The sequence below is a fragment of the Erpetoichthys calabaricus genome, chromosome 9, assembly GCF_900747795.2.
Source record: "Erpetoichthys calabaricus chromosome 9, fErpCal1.3, whole genome shotgun sequence".
NCBI lineage: Eukaryota > Metazoa > Chordata > Cladistia > Polypteriformes > Polypteridae > Erpetoichthys > Erpetoichthys calabaricus.
The window spans coordinates 108,011,194-108,026,745 of NC_041402.2; the positions used below are offsets into that span (position 1 = coordinate 108,011,194).

The 15,552-nt window shown below is 36.5% G+C and overlaps 1 protein-coding gene across 2 annotated transcripts in view; it reads left to right on the forward strand.

The window, feature by feature from the left end:
* pdpr (pyruvate dehydrogenase phosphatase regulatory subunit) overlaps positions 1-15,236 on the forward strand; it is a 305,042-nt gene extending 289,806 nt beyond the window's left edge. For both annotated transcript variants that reach the window (XM_051931537.1, XM_051931538.1), the window contains 2 exons: positions 581-763; positions 11,037-15,236. In XM_051931537.1, coding sequence (XP_051787497.1) covers positions 581-763; positions 11,037-11,447 — 594 coding nt within the window. In that variant the 3' untranslated portion in view covers positions 11,448-15,236. The remainder of the gene's footprint in view (positions 1-580; positions 764-11,036) is intronic.
* The last annotated feature ends 316 nt before the right edge of the window (positions 15,237-15,552 follow it).

A 15,552-nucleotide genomic window follows, 5' to 3' on the forward strand; every position in this document is an offset into this window, starting at 1 on the left:
CAAGATATTGGTCAATGACTAGTTTAAAAACATGCATAGTTAATTTTGAGTATATCTTGCTCTGTACAATGTATGGAGTAAATTTATCATAGATTGGGAGTTTTTTAAATAGATTTGCAAAGTTGTTAACTTGTTCCTAATTATTTTCCTTCTAACAGAAGTTAATAACTGTAGTAAACATCTTTAAGGGAATTTTTTTAAATAAGTGCTCTCCATCAGTGTGTAATTAACTTTTGCCCATGTTTGGCAAATTAAAATAAAAAATAATGGATTGTTTTGTATGATTTCATCTGTTACTAAATTTTTTTCATGAGTAGAACACAGACTAGAGGTCCAGAAATAGGAGTGAAATGCTAAATGACCATTCAGAGCATGACAATCATAACAAGACCTCTGAAAGTTGTATAATTTATAATGAAGACATTTCGCCACCACTACACTTTTCACACAATTGTACAATTTTCCTATATTGTGGGGCAAGATGTCTATTTAAAGCAAATCTGTTTTTGAAGAAACAGCTTAGTTCAGGAAGTCTTTATATGTGTATTAATACACAACTGTCATCTTTATTGTTACTTAGTATGCACTGCATGTCTACAATGAAATAATGTCCGTCGGGCAGAAATATGGGATCCGCAATTCTGGCTACTATGCCCTGCGTAGCCTCAGGATTGAAAAGTTCTTTGCTTTCTGGGGCCAAGACCTGGATTCATTTACAACTCCTCTAGAGTGTGGTCGTGAGTTTCGGGTCAAGTTTGACAAGGTAAGTGAATAGCAAATCAAAATAAATAAAATAAACTGAAATAATGTACTAGCTGTCCTTTCCCAGTGTCTTCACATGATGTCTATCTCTTTCTTTTTTGGCAATTCTACTGCTACACCTTGGGAGTTCACATTTCGTCCTAATGACCAATTGTAATTCAACTCTGTCCAAGTTCATGGTCATGTAGGGCTGAATTTTTTAGGCCAACATGGTGGTAGGCCAAATATAATATGAAGTGTGTTTTTACGGCAGGGAAAATCGGATCTTATTGGCCAGATGTATAGCAAATAACCCATCTATGCATAAAACAACAGATTACAACATCTCTAGTGCAATTTCTATCAAGACTGCCCACACATCTGACCATGCCTGGCACATTTATCCTGAACACATGTTGATAAACTTGGAGCTCACATTCCCAGTTTCATCTGCTCTGATCACATGATCATACACTGTAGAGGTAATGGTCAAGCAAAGAAGACATTTATAATCATGTAGATAAAGTGTTTTATAGCCTGCACCTGTGAAACTGAATTAGCTTTAGCATTCCTACAATTTCAATAGTGCCCAATACAGACACAAATACGACCCAAAATCAAATGAGTAAAAACAGAATAATTAAACAACCAATTATGGTAAATATGCAACTTCTCCCAACCCATACAGGAAACAAAGAACTGGGGCTAAAAGAAGGAAAGGTGAGTGGGTACAAACTATAGGGAAGAGAGAGTAAATGAGCAGAACTCTGGCTCCTTTGAAAAAAGTAAACAAATGATGGTTCTGAAGAGGATATTCACCACAGTTAATGTAATGTTTAGGGATACAGCTGTTGTGCCTCAAGTTCATCAGCATCCACAGAGATGGCTGTCATGGAATGATGCATGATTTGCTGCAACTCCAGTCCTTGAGCATGAAAGTTGAAATTGATCTGCCTGAAACACACACTGTTCCATGCAATATTTTGCTTCAATAGCATGGTAAAAAGCCTTCCATTTTTTGCCTTGATGAAATCCTTAGTTGAGGTGGTAGTGTGTTTTGGATCATTGTCTTGCTGCACAATAAAGTTCCTCCCAATTAGTTTTTATGCATTTCTTTGTAAATTGGCAGACAATGTGTTTGTGTAGACTTCTGAGTTAATTCTGCTACTACCATTGTGAGTTACATCATCAATAAAAATGATTGAGCCTGTTCCAGAAGCAACCATGCACATCCAAACCATGACACAACCTTCATCATGCTTCACAGATGAGCAAGTATGTTTAGGATCATGAGCAGATCCCTTCTTTCACTACACTTTGTCCTTTCCATCACTTTGGTGGAGGTTAATCCTTTGAATTGTGGACTGTGTAGTTTGTTCATGATGTTATGGACTATATTTTTGGGGGTGTTCTTTGCTGCTTTCACTATTTGTCTGTCATCAGTTGTTGTTTTCCTTGGACAACCTGTTCAGTGCCTGTTGTTCAGTATGCCAGTGGTTTCCTTGTTTTTTAGGACATTCCAAATTGTGCTACTGGGTATACCCTATGTTTTTTGAAATACCCCCCCCCAAAGGCTTCAGAACTAGATATCCAGGGCTACTTAATGATTAAACAATCAATCTTACATGACATACTTGGGTAATAAGAAACATCTGTTGCTTGTCATGTTCCAATACTTTTTCTGACTTGAAAAACTGGGTGGTTTGATGCGAAATATGCTACAGTGCATCCGGAAAGTATTCACAGCGCATCACTTTTTCCACATTTTGTTATTTTACAGCCTTATTCCAAAATGGATTAAATTCATTTTTTTCCTCAGAATTCTACACACAACACCCCATAATGACAACGTGAAAAAAGTTTACGTGAAGTTTTTGCAAATTTATTAAAAATAAAAAAAACTGAGAAATCACATGTACCATAAGTATTCACAGCCTTTGCTCAATACTTTGTCGATGCACCTTTGGCAGCAATTACAGCCTCAAGTCTTTTTGAATATGATGCCACAAGCTTGGCACACCTATTCTTGGCCAGTTTCGCCCATTCCTCTTTGCAGCACCTCTCAAGCTCCATCAGGTTGGATGGGAAGCGTCGGTGCACAGCCATTTTAAGATCTCTCCAGAGACGTTCAATCGGATTCAAGTCTGGGCTCTGGCTGGGCCACTCAAGAACATTCACAGAGTTGTCCTGAAGCCACTCCTTTGATATCTTGGCTGTGTGTTTAGGGTCGTTGTCCTGCTGAAAGATGAACCGTCGCACCAGTCTGAGGTGTGGACGAAAAAGGCACACTGACAACAGGCAGATAATATTTCTCAATTGTCTTTTTTATTCATTCGGAGTCACAGTAAGTAGAGATTCAAAAGAGCATAACTTATTGCCACAAAGCTCAATTTGAACCCCGAAAAAAAAATTAGGAGGGGTTTTTATAATTCAGCATTTCATGATTAATAAGACAGAAAGAACATCCTTATCAAAACAGTAAAGTTAAACAGTATGTTTGTTGAGCTAAGCATTATTTGTGTTCTCAAAGCTAAGAGCAGGAGAGACGCCTTTGCATAAACTACATGTACTTTCTGCAGCCTTGTGACCTTGTCCCTGAGACATTTCACTCTGAGAAAGGGAAAACAAGAAACAGCTTAGATTTTATTCATGTGGACACTATTTTCTTCTGAACCCTGGAATAACATATTTTTGTTAGTTCATAAGCCAAAGCGTCTCTCACTGGCAAGTTACAAAATAGTTACTATAAAAATTCTAATTTACTAAACACACAAAATACATGGTGCTGAGGAGAACATTCTTCTTCTACATTGGTCACCAGTGCTCTGGAGCAGGTTTTCATCCAGGATGTCTCTGTACATTGCTGCAGTCATCTTTCCCTTTATTCTGACTAGTCTCCCAGTCTCTCACTGGCAAGTTACAAAATAGTTACTATAAAAATTCTAATTTACTAAACACACAAAATACATGGTGCTGAGGAGAACATTCTTCTTCTACATTGGTCACCAGTGCTCTGGAGCAGGTTTTCATCCAGGATGTCTCTGTACATTGCTGCAGTCATCTTTCCCTTTATTCTGACTAGTCTCCCAGTCCCTGCCGCTGAAAAACATCCCCACAGCATGATGCTGCCACCACCATGCTTCACTGTAGGGATGGTATTGGCCTGGTGATGAGCGGTGCCTGGTTTCCTCCAAATGTGACGCCTGGCATTCACACCAAAGAGTTCAATCTTTGTCTCATCAGACCAGAGAGTCCTTCAGGTGCCTTTTGGCAAACTCCAGGCAGGCTGCCATGTGCCTTTTACTAAGGAGCGGCTTCCGTCTGGCCACTCTACCATACAGGCCTGATTGGTGGATTGCTGCAGAGATGGTTGTCCTTCTGGAAGGTTCTCCTCTCTCCACAGAGGACCTCTGGAGCTCTGACAGAGTGACCATCGGGTTCTTGGTCACCTCCCTGATTAAGGCCCTTCTCCCCCGATCGCTCAGTTTAGATGGCAGGCCAGCTCTAGGAAGAGTCCTGGTGGTTTCGAACTTCTTCCACTTACGGGTAATGGAGGCCACTGTGCTCATTGGGACCTTCAAAGCAGCAGAAATTTTTCTGTAACCTTCCCCAGATATGTGCCTCGAGACAGTCCTGTCTTGGAGGTCTACAGACAATTCCTTTGACTTCATCCTTGGTTTGTGCTCTGACATGAACTGTCAACTGTGGGACCTTATATAGACAGGTGTGTGCCTTTCCAAATCATGTCCAATCAACTGAATTTACCACAGGTGGACTCCAATTAAGCTGCAGAAACATCTCAAGTATGATCAGGGGAAACAGGATGCACCTGAGCTCAATTTCGAGCTTCACGGCAAAGGCTGTGAATACATGTGCTTTCTCAATTTTTTTATTTTTAATAAATTTGCAAAAACCTCAAGTAAACTTTTTTTCACGCTGTCATTATGGGTTGTTGTGTGTAGAATTCTGAGGAAAAAAAAAGATTTTAATCCATTTTGGAATAAGGCTGTAACATAACAAAATGTGGAAAAAGTGATGCGCACTGAATACTTTCCGGATGCACTGTATGTTCTATGTCAGGGGTGCCCACACTTATTCCGCTTGCAAGCTATTTTTAAAATGACCAGGTCGAAATGATCTACCTACATTAAAAATTATATATATTGAGTATACTTTATACATAAAACATATGTTGCCGTACCTTGCATAACTGAATATCCCTTATGGCACAATAACAGTTCAATACATTTATGTTCACTACAGTATTTGGATTTAATAATCTTCATGTGGGAATGTGGGAAAAGGCTGACTCGCATAAATAAGTAGAGCCAAATAATGCAGTCAGGGAGGTAGCACATTTCCTCATGTTTGGGTACTTTTCCTCTGTGAGTAAGTTCCAAAACTGTCCATGAGCCCCATACTTCAGCTGAATGTCATCCTGTAGTGTCAAAATCTCATCCTCCACTGTAGAGGAGTTTTACGTGAAATAGTGTTGCAATTTTTGATGCGGGTGAATCACCCTCAACATCTTCCCTAAATGGATAGCACTTACAGTAAATGTAGTGATAGGCTCAAGTAAAGCTGAGTCTTGAAACCATCTGTCAAAGTCTGACAGACAATTTTCAATCTGCTCCGTGTAGCGTATGCTGTCAAGTTGCACACACACCTTTCATTGCGTCTCCAGCTCTGATGTGAGGTTTTGGATGTTCCCCAAATCAAGGCACTGCAGCTTTGAGGACAGATGTTGCATTTTTCGTTTGAAAGCATTAACTGAGCTAATCATATTGACCTTGGTTTTCTCTTTTCCTTGCAGCTGTAAATTAAGCTCATTCAACATGTTGGTCAGATTGGAAAAAAAATACCAAGTCTAGCAGCCATTGATCGTTAGCTTGTATTCTGCATGTTTAATGACAAGGAGAAACTTTTTTTCTCCAGCCAGGAGTCTCGAAATCTCAGCATGAATTTCTCCCTAGCCATCTGCCTCAATGAAGGCCTTTTTTATCATCTCTTCATCTTGAAAGGACTTCTTATGCTTAATGATCGAGTGACTCACCTGGAACAATGCTTCGGTGTGTCTGCCTTTGCTTTTGAATTCAGCCGAGTGAAAAATGACGGCTGTCCGATTTAACTGTGATTTTAGTTCCCTCTCCTTTCTCTTTCTCAGATCGCTTTTCGGAAGGAAGTCAATTTCGTAGTTTTTATGAACAGTTCGAAAGTGCCTTTCCACATTTTCCGTCTTTGGAATAGCAATAATAGATTGACAGATCAGACAAATGCACTTCGATTGTGATAATGTGAGGAAAAAAAAAATCCTCTTCCAATTCCACATCCAGCCCATACCCTCTTCCCTTTAAATCCCTTTTTTAGTCGATATAAATTGGAAGGCTAACTGGATCACTTAGATAGCCGGAGTTTCGCAGTAGCTTGCATGTTTGATCATGCGTGTGGGATGACCAGTGTGTTAGAAGAAAAGAGATCTCTGACTGGCTGCCCTGTATGTCAATCAAGTAGCAAGTGCCATAGGGAGGATATATGATAAAGTAACATTTAAAAAAAAATAAATTTTTTTTTTTGCATGCAACGCGTTCTACCGGTCGATCGCGATCAACGTATTGGACACCCCTGTTCTATGTTGCTTAACACATTTAGATGTAAATACCAGGCAATAAAAGCTGAAATCTTCTCATATTCATCTTTTGGTCTCACGCACAAATGTCTTCAGTGCACAGCAAAAACAATACTTTTACTTTTCAGTAAAACGTAATACTTAATATTGAATTCAAGCTTCTATTTTAACGTAAACATGATATGTGCCCATTGTTAAGAAAGCAAGAGAGATGCTGTGTAGTAATCTGTATAGCAGACATATTAAATTCCTAATACTGTATAGTACGCTTTGAATTTGTGTATTGAATAATTAAATGTTAATGACATTATTCAAATTTAAGAAAAATATTTCTTTGAATTTCCCAATTTGATTTTTTATGTACTAGTTTGTGAATGTCACACTTGAAACACTTAAAACAATTAAGCATTTCTTAGTAATGGCAGTGATATGAAGCACACTTGGCAGCAAGTTAAAATTTTGTAGAAAAATATACAGTGGACCCTGAAAATACTCAGTCCCGTTCACTTTCTGCACACTTTATTGTGTGTTTAAATGGATATGTTTGTGATTTTTCCTCCTCCAGCTGTACTCAATACAAAATTGACATAATTAAATTATTATTTCAGAAAGGTTAGCAATTTTATTAAAATATCAAAAAATTAAATTTTCATTCAAACAAGTATTCAGACCCTTTGCTGTGGTACTACAAATTGTGCTCCAGTAAATGCTGTATGCCTTAATAATCCTTGAAATATGTCTACAAACTGATAATGGCAAATTTTATATATATATATATATATATATATAAAACACAAAGTGTGCAGAGAGTGAAGGGGTCAGAATACTTTCTGAATCCATTGTATTTTAGAATTGCTAGATTATACATATAGCAACCAAAAGGAAAGCGTCTGCTACTGGTGGAGGCCTAACTTTGAACGTTGCTGCTGAAAGGTTTGCCTTGATTAGAATAGCTGATTACACAATACAACTGGACATACATACCAAAATCATTTAAAATGACCTAACTGTCATTAGTTAACTGTGCATTGATGGTATTGAATGACTTTGCAAGTCAGCCCCCAATTATGCCAGGTAGTGTCATTATTTGTACTGAGTGCAGTTTGTTGTGCATAAAATGCTTAGTATTATTAGACTGTTGCCGACAAAAAAATTTATGAATGCATTTTACATGGTTTCACTTACCAGAAAAAAATCTCCTTGATTACCGTAGATACTCGCGTATAAGTCGAAAAATTTATGCCTTAAAATTCATTCAAAAACACACAGTCGACTTATCCACGGGGCAACACTAATTTCATTAAATAATTCTTTAAACTCTGAAATACCGTACTTGAATTTGAGCATTAGCTTTTGCAGGTTTTGGATAACAAAAATACCATTAGCTGCCAGTAGATGGCGGTAACCGGCAACATACACTCAACATTCATTTGGCGCAACGTTTTGCAGCTTTTTATTAAATTTGCATTGAATTGTTTCTGGAAGAAGCTCGGAGACCCCACATGCTCTGCATTATTAGCCTACATATATTTAATTGCAGTTTATTAATAAAATATATCAATATATTAAGTTAAACTTCTTACCGGTACGAAAATGAATTCTGAAAAGAAGACAAGAGCATCGTATCCCGCATCGTTCAAACTGAAAGTTATTCAGCGTGCTGAGGAAACCAATAATTGTGTGGCTGGCAGAGAGTTTTGCGTTAGCGAAAAACTTGTAAGAGATTGGATAAAAAATAAGCCTTCTCTACAAGCAATGCCAAAGTCTAAAAAAGCATTGCGTTTTGGACTTTCGCCTTTCAGTGGACTGGAAAAGGACTTGAATGACTGGATTGTAGAATGCAGGCAAAATGGATATATTGTGACTCGTTCGAGCATTCGGTTACGGGCACTTCAATTGGCAAAAGAAGAAAAGTATTTAACGATCGATGGTAAGCCTTTGTTGAAATTTCAAGCATTGGCTGGCTGGTGTACGCGGTTTATGAACAGATATGGGCTGTGCCTTCGTCAGCGAACAAAAATCGCGCAGAAGCTGCCAAAAGATCTAGAAGAAAAGGTCAGTTCCTTTCATAAATTTATTATCAAGCAAAGACAAAGGCATGACTTTGATCTCAGTAACATTGGTAACATGGATGAAACGCCAATGACATTTGATATGCCGGGGAATCGAACTGTAGCAGGTATTGGTGAGAAGACCGTACTTATTAAGTCAATGGGCCATGAAAAAACCCATTTCACCGTTGTCCTCTCGTGCTTGGCAGATGGTACAAAGCTGCGCCCAACGATAATATTCAAGAGGAAGTCGTTCCCAAAGAACATAAAATTTCCTGCAGGCAATACTGTTCGTGTACACCCCAAAGGCTGGATGAATGAGGCTGGAACGAAATTGTGGCTTCAAGATGTATGGGCTAGGCGATCAGGAGCAGGGCAAAGTAAACGCCCGTCACTTTTGGTGTGGGACATGTTCCGCGCTCATACATCAGAGGATATAAAGGATGAAGCCAGGAAAATGGCTACTATGTTAGCTGTTATTCCCGGCGGACTGACATCGATGCTCCAGCCATTAGATGTTTGTTTAAACAAGCCATTCAAGGACAGAGTACGCAGCATGTGGCAGCAGTGGATGTGTTCTGGAGAAGTAAAATTAACAAAAGGAGGGAATTTGAAGAAACCAGACATTGATTTAGTAGCTAAATGGGTAAAGGAAGCTTGGGACTCAATTCCAGCAGAAATGATCAAAAAGTCGTTCTTGAAATGCGGCATCAGTAATGCTATGGATGGATCAGAAGATGATGCCATCTATGAAGACAAAGAATCAGCAGTAGATGATTCAACAGATGACGACAGCGAAGAGGAGGATGTTTATGCTGACGACGTCAAGGAAGAAGACTTTCACATTTTATTCGGACATTCTGATGACAAAGAATCGGACTTTGAAGGATTTGAAGAAGACACTTAGGGCCACTTTATTATATGCGAGGGACTTGAATACAAATTTATTTGAAATATTCTAACTGTAAGTAAATAAATAAAAATGTTTTTGGAGTTTTAATTTTGGCTTTCTAAAATTCTTCAAAGATTAAAATGTTGAAAGTCTGGGCCCAGGTACATTGGGTATAATTATGAAAGTTTTACCCTCGACTTATACGCGGACCATAATAAATTTCATAATTTTCGGCTTAAACAATACACTCGACTTATCTGCGAGGTCGACTAATAGGCGAGTATCTACGGTACATGATGGTCAGAACACCACTTTAGTGCAAGCAATACTCTGTGAATGTTCTGGCACACCAATTCCTTTAAAAGATTGCCTTCATCACCAATACTATACAGAAATGCACCAGATACTATTCAAAGCAAATTGATACAAACCATTTAAGTAATGGCAGGCATTTACTGTAGTGTATTAACTAGGATATGTTTAGCTTCAATTTATTATATAAAATTTCTTCTTGCAAATCTACTGTCATCAAGAAATGCCAAAAAGTTTGGTAGTATAAAACCCTAACATAGGATCTGGGTTTTTTCATTCATTGGATTTTCAAGGAATGGGACCACCATGGATGTTGCTACAAATTTGTTGAAAGCAAACTAACCTTTTATGCTTTGGATGTACCACAGACATCTGTATGCAAAGCATCAGTATGAGTATCAGTCCATACTTGCCAATTTGTATGAGTTTCTATTTTACTGGCTGATACCCAATTGCAAAACATTTTGTCTAATAAATATCTCACTAGTGAAAAGATAACAATATGTACTATTTTAAGAATGAGGTTGAATGCAACTTATTATTGAGGTGTGCCATTGAATCTATTTATGATACTCTTTATTACTAGCATTAATTAATGTCATATCATATATCAAAAATGGCAATGAGTTTCTTTTTTATCATTAATTTGTGCCTGGTGGCTTAAGAGCTCTAAATTTTACGTGATCTCCCACTTCAATTAAATTTTCAAAGAACAATGCACACCATAGCTGATTCTAAGAAGGTCTTGAAGTACAAGGTTTTTTCTTGTGCATTACCTTACTACGTAGTGTTAGAGGTTTGCTAACTTGGAATTAGTATGTCTTTAATTAATGATTTTAACTTAACAGACCACACCTTTTATAACCTATTTTTATTACTGTATATTTTCATTTTATCTTTTGATGACAAAAAAAAAAAACAATGAAGATTAATGCCATAATAATTTTATTGTGATATATGGCAATGCTGTATAGGTACATTTCTCTGACACTCACACTGAGACTCAAACCCTGAGTACTTTCAGCCAATGAATTATTCAGTAGAAGAGTGTCAAGAAATGCTATTGGGACTCCTATATCCTAACAGCAAGATATCTACATTATGCCTCACTGTGACTGTCAAGTCAAAATGGAATGTGCCTTTCTCCATGGATACATGTAATAAAATGTTTTTCTTGACTTCCACTACAAATTGCACAGGGTAAATGACATATAATACAATATAGTTTTTGGGTGGAGTGTTCCTTTATTTAGAAAAGTCATCTGTGCATAAATTATTTCTATATTTTCCTAGAAAAGTTTTTCTGTTTGTTAGTTAACATCTGAGTTTATAAGCCACTTAAATACAAGCTTTCAGTGCAATTCAATGATAACTGCATTATATTTAGTTATTTCTTTTCTTTTTTATTTATTAGGGAACAGAATTTATTGGACGAGCATCTCTTATGAAACAGCGCCAAGAGGGAGTAACCCGACGATTTATCATGTTCGTCCTTGAAGATCACGACACAGAACTGGATCTCTGGCCCTGGTGGGGGGAGCCAATTTACAGAAATGGAGAGCTTGTTGGAGCAACAAGCAGTAGTGCCTATAGCTATACTTTGGAACGGCATATTTGTTTGGGCTTTGTTCAGCCGCCACAGACTGGGCTAGCAAGGCCAGTTGTTTTTACTCCTGACTTCATTAACAACGGGGACTTTGAAATTGATATTGGTGGACAACGCTTTCATGCCAAGGCCAAGCTCTATCCCTTCAGCTCTCTTTTTGCTCAGCAGCGGCGTCGCAAAAATGATATGGAATTAAGTAACTTTCAAGGAAAAGAATGATAATCTGATCTTTCCAGATCAACACCTGCTGATATAGTATTGTCTTTGGAATAAGGATAAGAAGTTTGATATTAATAGAAAATATATATTGCATTTGTTGCCTATTAATAAAATTTGTATGAATCTTTTAAGTAACATAACACCTAGCACATAGTTTTGTTGTGAATATAACTATGTTTTTTCAACATTTTCAACATTTGAACATCTGTCTTTAATATCTGTCGTAAAAGCTGAAATCAAGCCAATGCAGTAAATTTAAATTTCGTAACCAACACGTACTTAAGAGAAAAGAAATAATTTTTAGGAAACATAATTAAAATCGAAAAGTTTCTAATTTCTTGGTTTCCACACTATTTATATTGAGAGTTGCAAGTTTGTTCACGTTTAACTAATTATATTCTAGACCACTTTTCTTGGTTTCTTAGTTGAATCACATGAAGATGGCAAGAATTACCAGAAGATCTACAGAGAAAGGTATTGAAAGAACTGAGATATAAAATTATTTAAAAGACATAACACATATCATGAGACATTATGAACACAATCATTAAGTGAAGGACGTAAAGTAATTGTAAAGGGGCATTTTTCAAAACTGATGACTGGACAAGGATAAGGCTCCTCAGAGAGGCTACCAAAAGCCCAGTGGCAAAGTAAAAGGCCTAAAAGAATCAATGGTAGTTAATGACTACTTCCTGCATTTTACAACCACATTGTTAATTTTCATCAAATATAAACAATGAGATAATTTTAGATATATTCAAATCTGGATAAAATTTTTAGGTGCCACATTTGCATCCCCAAGTGAGATACATAATGCTAGCAATGGTACCATGCATTTTTCACGATATTATTTAACTTCTTATACTAATAAAATTCCATCTTAATTAAATACAGAACAAAATAACATACTGTTACTCTTCCCATCCCATCCATTTTTAACAGAATTTATTGATAACCTTGTAGCTTTGGTTTAATTTAGACTTGGGTTTCACTCCTTATGGTTGCAAACACAGCATCTGCAAAGAATTTTTAAGCACTTGTAGTACCTGAAAGATGTATGTGGGAACAACAAGGCTCTTGTTATGAATGAGAGAAGTGGCTCTAAGCCACTGCACTGACCCTATCAGCTTTCAACCTCCTGTTGCTTTGAGTCTTACCGTCGTCTTGTCTTTAATATAACTGTAGTACTAAACTTGTTGTAATCTAATTTTTTTAATTAATTTTGTTGTTTTTTTATGTCCATTTTGTTTTATAAGTCCCTTTGGATATAAGTTTGAAGCATTTACTACTGACTATAATAGACATATGAATGTGACATCCCTAGCGCATGTAATAATACAACCAAGATTGTAAAAAAAAAAAAAAAATTATTATTTTTTCTTAAAACTAATCATTTGCTTAACGTATTAGTTACAAGATTTTATGGTAACACTTTAGTGTAGGTAAGGCAGAAATGCATCTATTACTCATTTACTCTTATGTAACAAGACCTTAACAAAGGCTTCTTTTGGTTTTCGTAACACTTATAAAGCATCAGTCAATAGGTTATTCATCTGTGTGCAGTGTGGAATATTGGCATGATGGCAAAATTACTTCATATTATAAAGAATTTACAGGTCTTAAACTAAATATGTAATATCAAGAGAAATGTGTCTTCATTAAGCCACCTCATACCACTCCAAAGTGAAGTTTTGTTAGTAGGTCGCACTGCAGAGATGAGTGCATACTGTACTGATGCTTTCTAAGTGTTATGAATAACCAAGGCAGTGTATTTTAAGATCTTGTTATACTGTGTACTAGTAAATGAGTAATAAATGCATTTTTACAGTACCTAAACTAAAGTGTTACCTACATTATTAAAGATAAAAAAATAGTTAGAAATTTTTTTTTTTTTTATTTCAGCCTTTATATCTGACAATTTTATACCAGTTCAGGGTCCTCATAAGAAAGAGTCCTTCCCTGCTGCCTCTGGCTCAAGGTAACAACCAATTCAGGGGGCACTCAAAGCACACACCTGTACCTGGGCTTCACCTTACCTAAATGTCTTTAAGATGTGAGAGGCAAAGCAGGGTACCTTTTGGAAAGCCAAACATTTACAAAGTTGAAATATGTAAAGTTCAAGCAAAACAGCAACTGAAAATGCTGATGAAAAATGACATGCAAAGAACATCCCTATTTACTCATACAAAGGAAGTAATTCATAAGTTAACCATTCAAGGAATTTACTAAATTTTGCTCATTAATTTTGCAAACCAGTAATTTGCCTAGGTCAGTAAAACATGGTTATGTCATTGTGATTAAGAGAAGGGAGGGTCTGGAAAGGTGATCAAAATGTCCACAGCCACTAAATGCATAGTTTTGATTTTTGTTTAGGTTTTTTTTTTCTTCTTTTTCTAAATCAAAGTACATTGGTTACTAGTGGTAATCTGGTTCTTGCCTTTTGTTTCTTTTCTTTTCTTTCTTTATTATTTCACTTCTCCATGAACACACTGATAGTGGTTGTAATGGCAGTCTACTGGTAACAGGACACAATGGTTTTCCATTTTGCTTCGATAAAGAGGATTTTTGCTTATTTCAGAATAATAATAGGAATAGGTGCTATATCAGTAAAATGTACTATTCCATGCTCAATCCATCTGATTATCCAACACTGGTCAAATCAGTAACCTTTGAAAACAAAGTTCTACTATTTGTCATTACCCAAGAAAACGATTAGTTCACTTGCACCACTGTCATGGCATATGTTAAACAATGTGATGTGTGTGTATATGCTTTATTTTAAGATTGTTTGGGTTTATTCTGAACATTTTGCTAACTTGGGAATTTCCCCGATTGTTTATTAGAATTTGACCTGAGAACTTGCTTGCTTGCTCAACTTCCCTAGATTCTTGATACTTGCAATCCAGCAATTGACTGGTAAATTCATGAATTATTCTGCCTTTTTGAAAGCGGTTTAGTATCAGTTGCTAGCATTTTAGTTGAGGCAATGCAATCCTGGGTAATCTAAGAGGGACTGCACAAGAGTGCCTGGGTGCAAAGGGTAATAGTTGGTGGCTGGATATGTAGTATAGTCTGACTTTTTAAAGACTGTGCATCAAAAGAATGTTGTAACATTGTATAAAAAATGTTATTACATAACTGATTCCACATTGCTCTCTTTTTATACCTAATAATAGGTTACTGTGTTCATTTTTTCAGTTTTGGTTACTTGTTAACATACAGTTAATTTGTAGAACATGGAAAATGTATGTGATGTAACATATAATGTCATATTATCATTTGTATAAAAAGAAAAAAAAATCAGAATGTCATAAAAAGTTGAACAGAATCTGATGTAAACATAAAAGTGGGCATAATTCACTTTTGTGGTTTGGCAAACTGATTTATGAACTTTTCCGTATGTTCTCCAAACACCATACCAGTTTTACTGTGTGATCGACAAAATAGTGTATTTTGTGTGACATCATTGATTTTTCTTTTTGTGTTTCAAGATGACAACACAAGGATAGCTGTGTATGATACCAATTTCCTTATTATTATTATATTGAGAGGCTAAGAGATGTTGTAGTTGGAATAAATCAACTAAAAGTAGTTAATTGAGGGTGCATGAATGAATATTCTATGTAAGAGAGTGAGAAGAAATAGTTTAACTCCTGATAGACAATGGCTCCTTCCTGTGCTTGTCTGCATGATTTTTACATAAGGATGACTGTATTATTGGGTTAATACTGTAACACTGGCTATTCAGTAAACCGGTCATTTTAATAAATAAAGTGATATATAAATGTTTTCTATTCTGCAATATGTATTCATTGACTTATTTGACTGTAATACATCTTCATAAAATAGAGTAATTCTTTGATAGACACATAACTATCTATTGTAGGTAGATGCACTCTAGGGAGTGTACAGCAAAGCAGGACAGAGAATACCAATATTTTTCTATGCAAGTCTTTTTTATTAATGCATAATACCTCAATTGCGTCAATAGACCACCCTTGTTGAAGCAATAGAGGCCATTCATAGTTTACCCAACACTCTTCAATTCATCTGTTTTGGAGTACATGGAAGGCAGCTTCAATGAAAGAGCAGCATTCCCTGAATT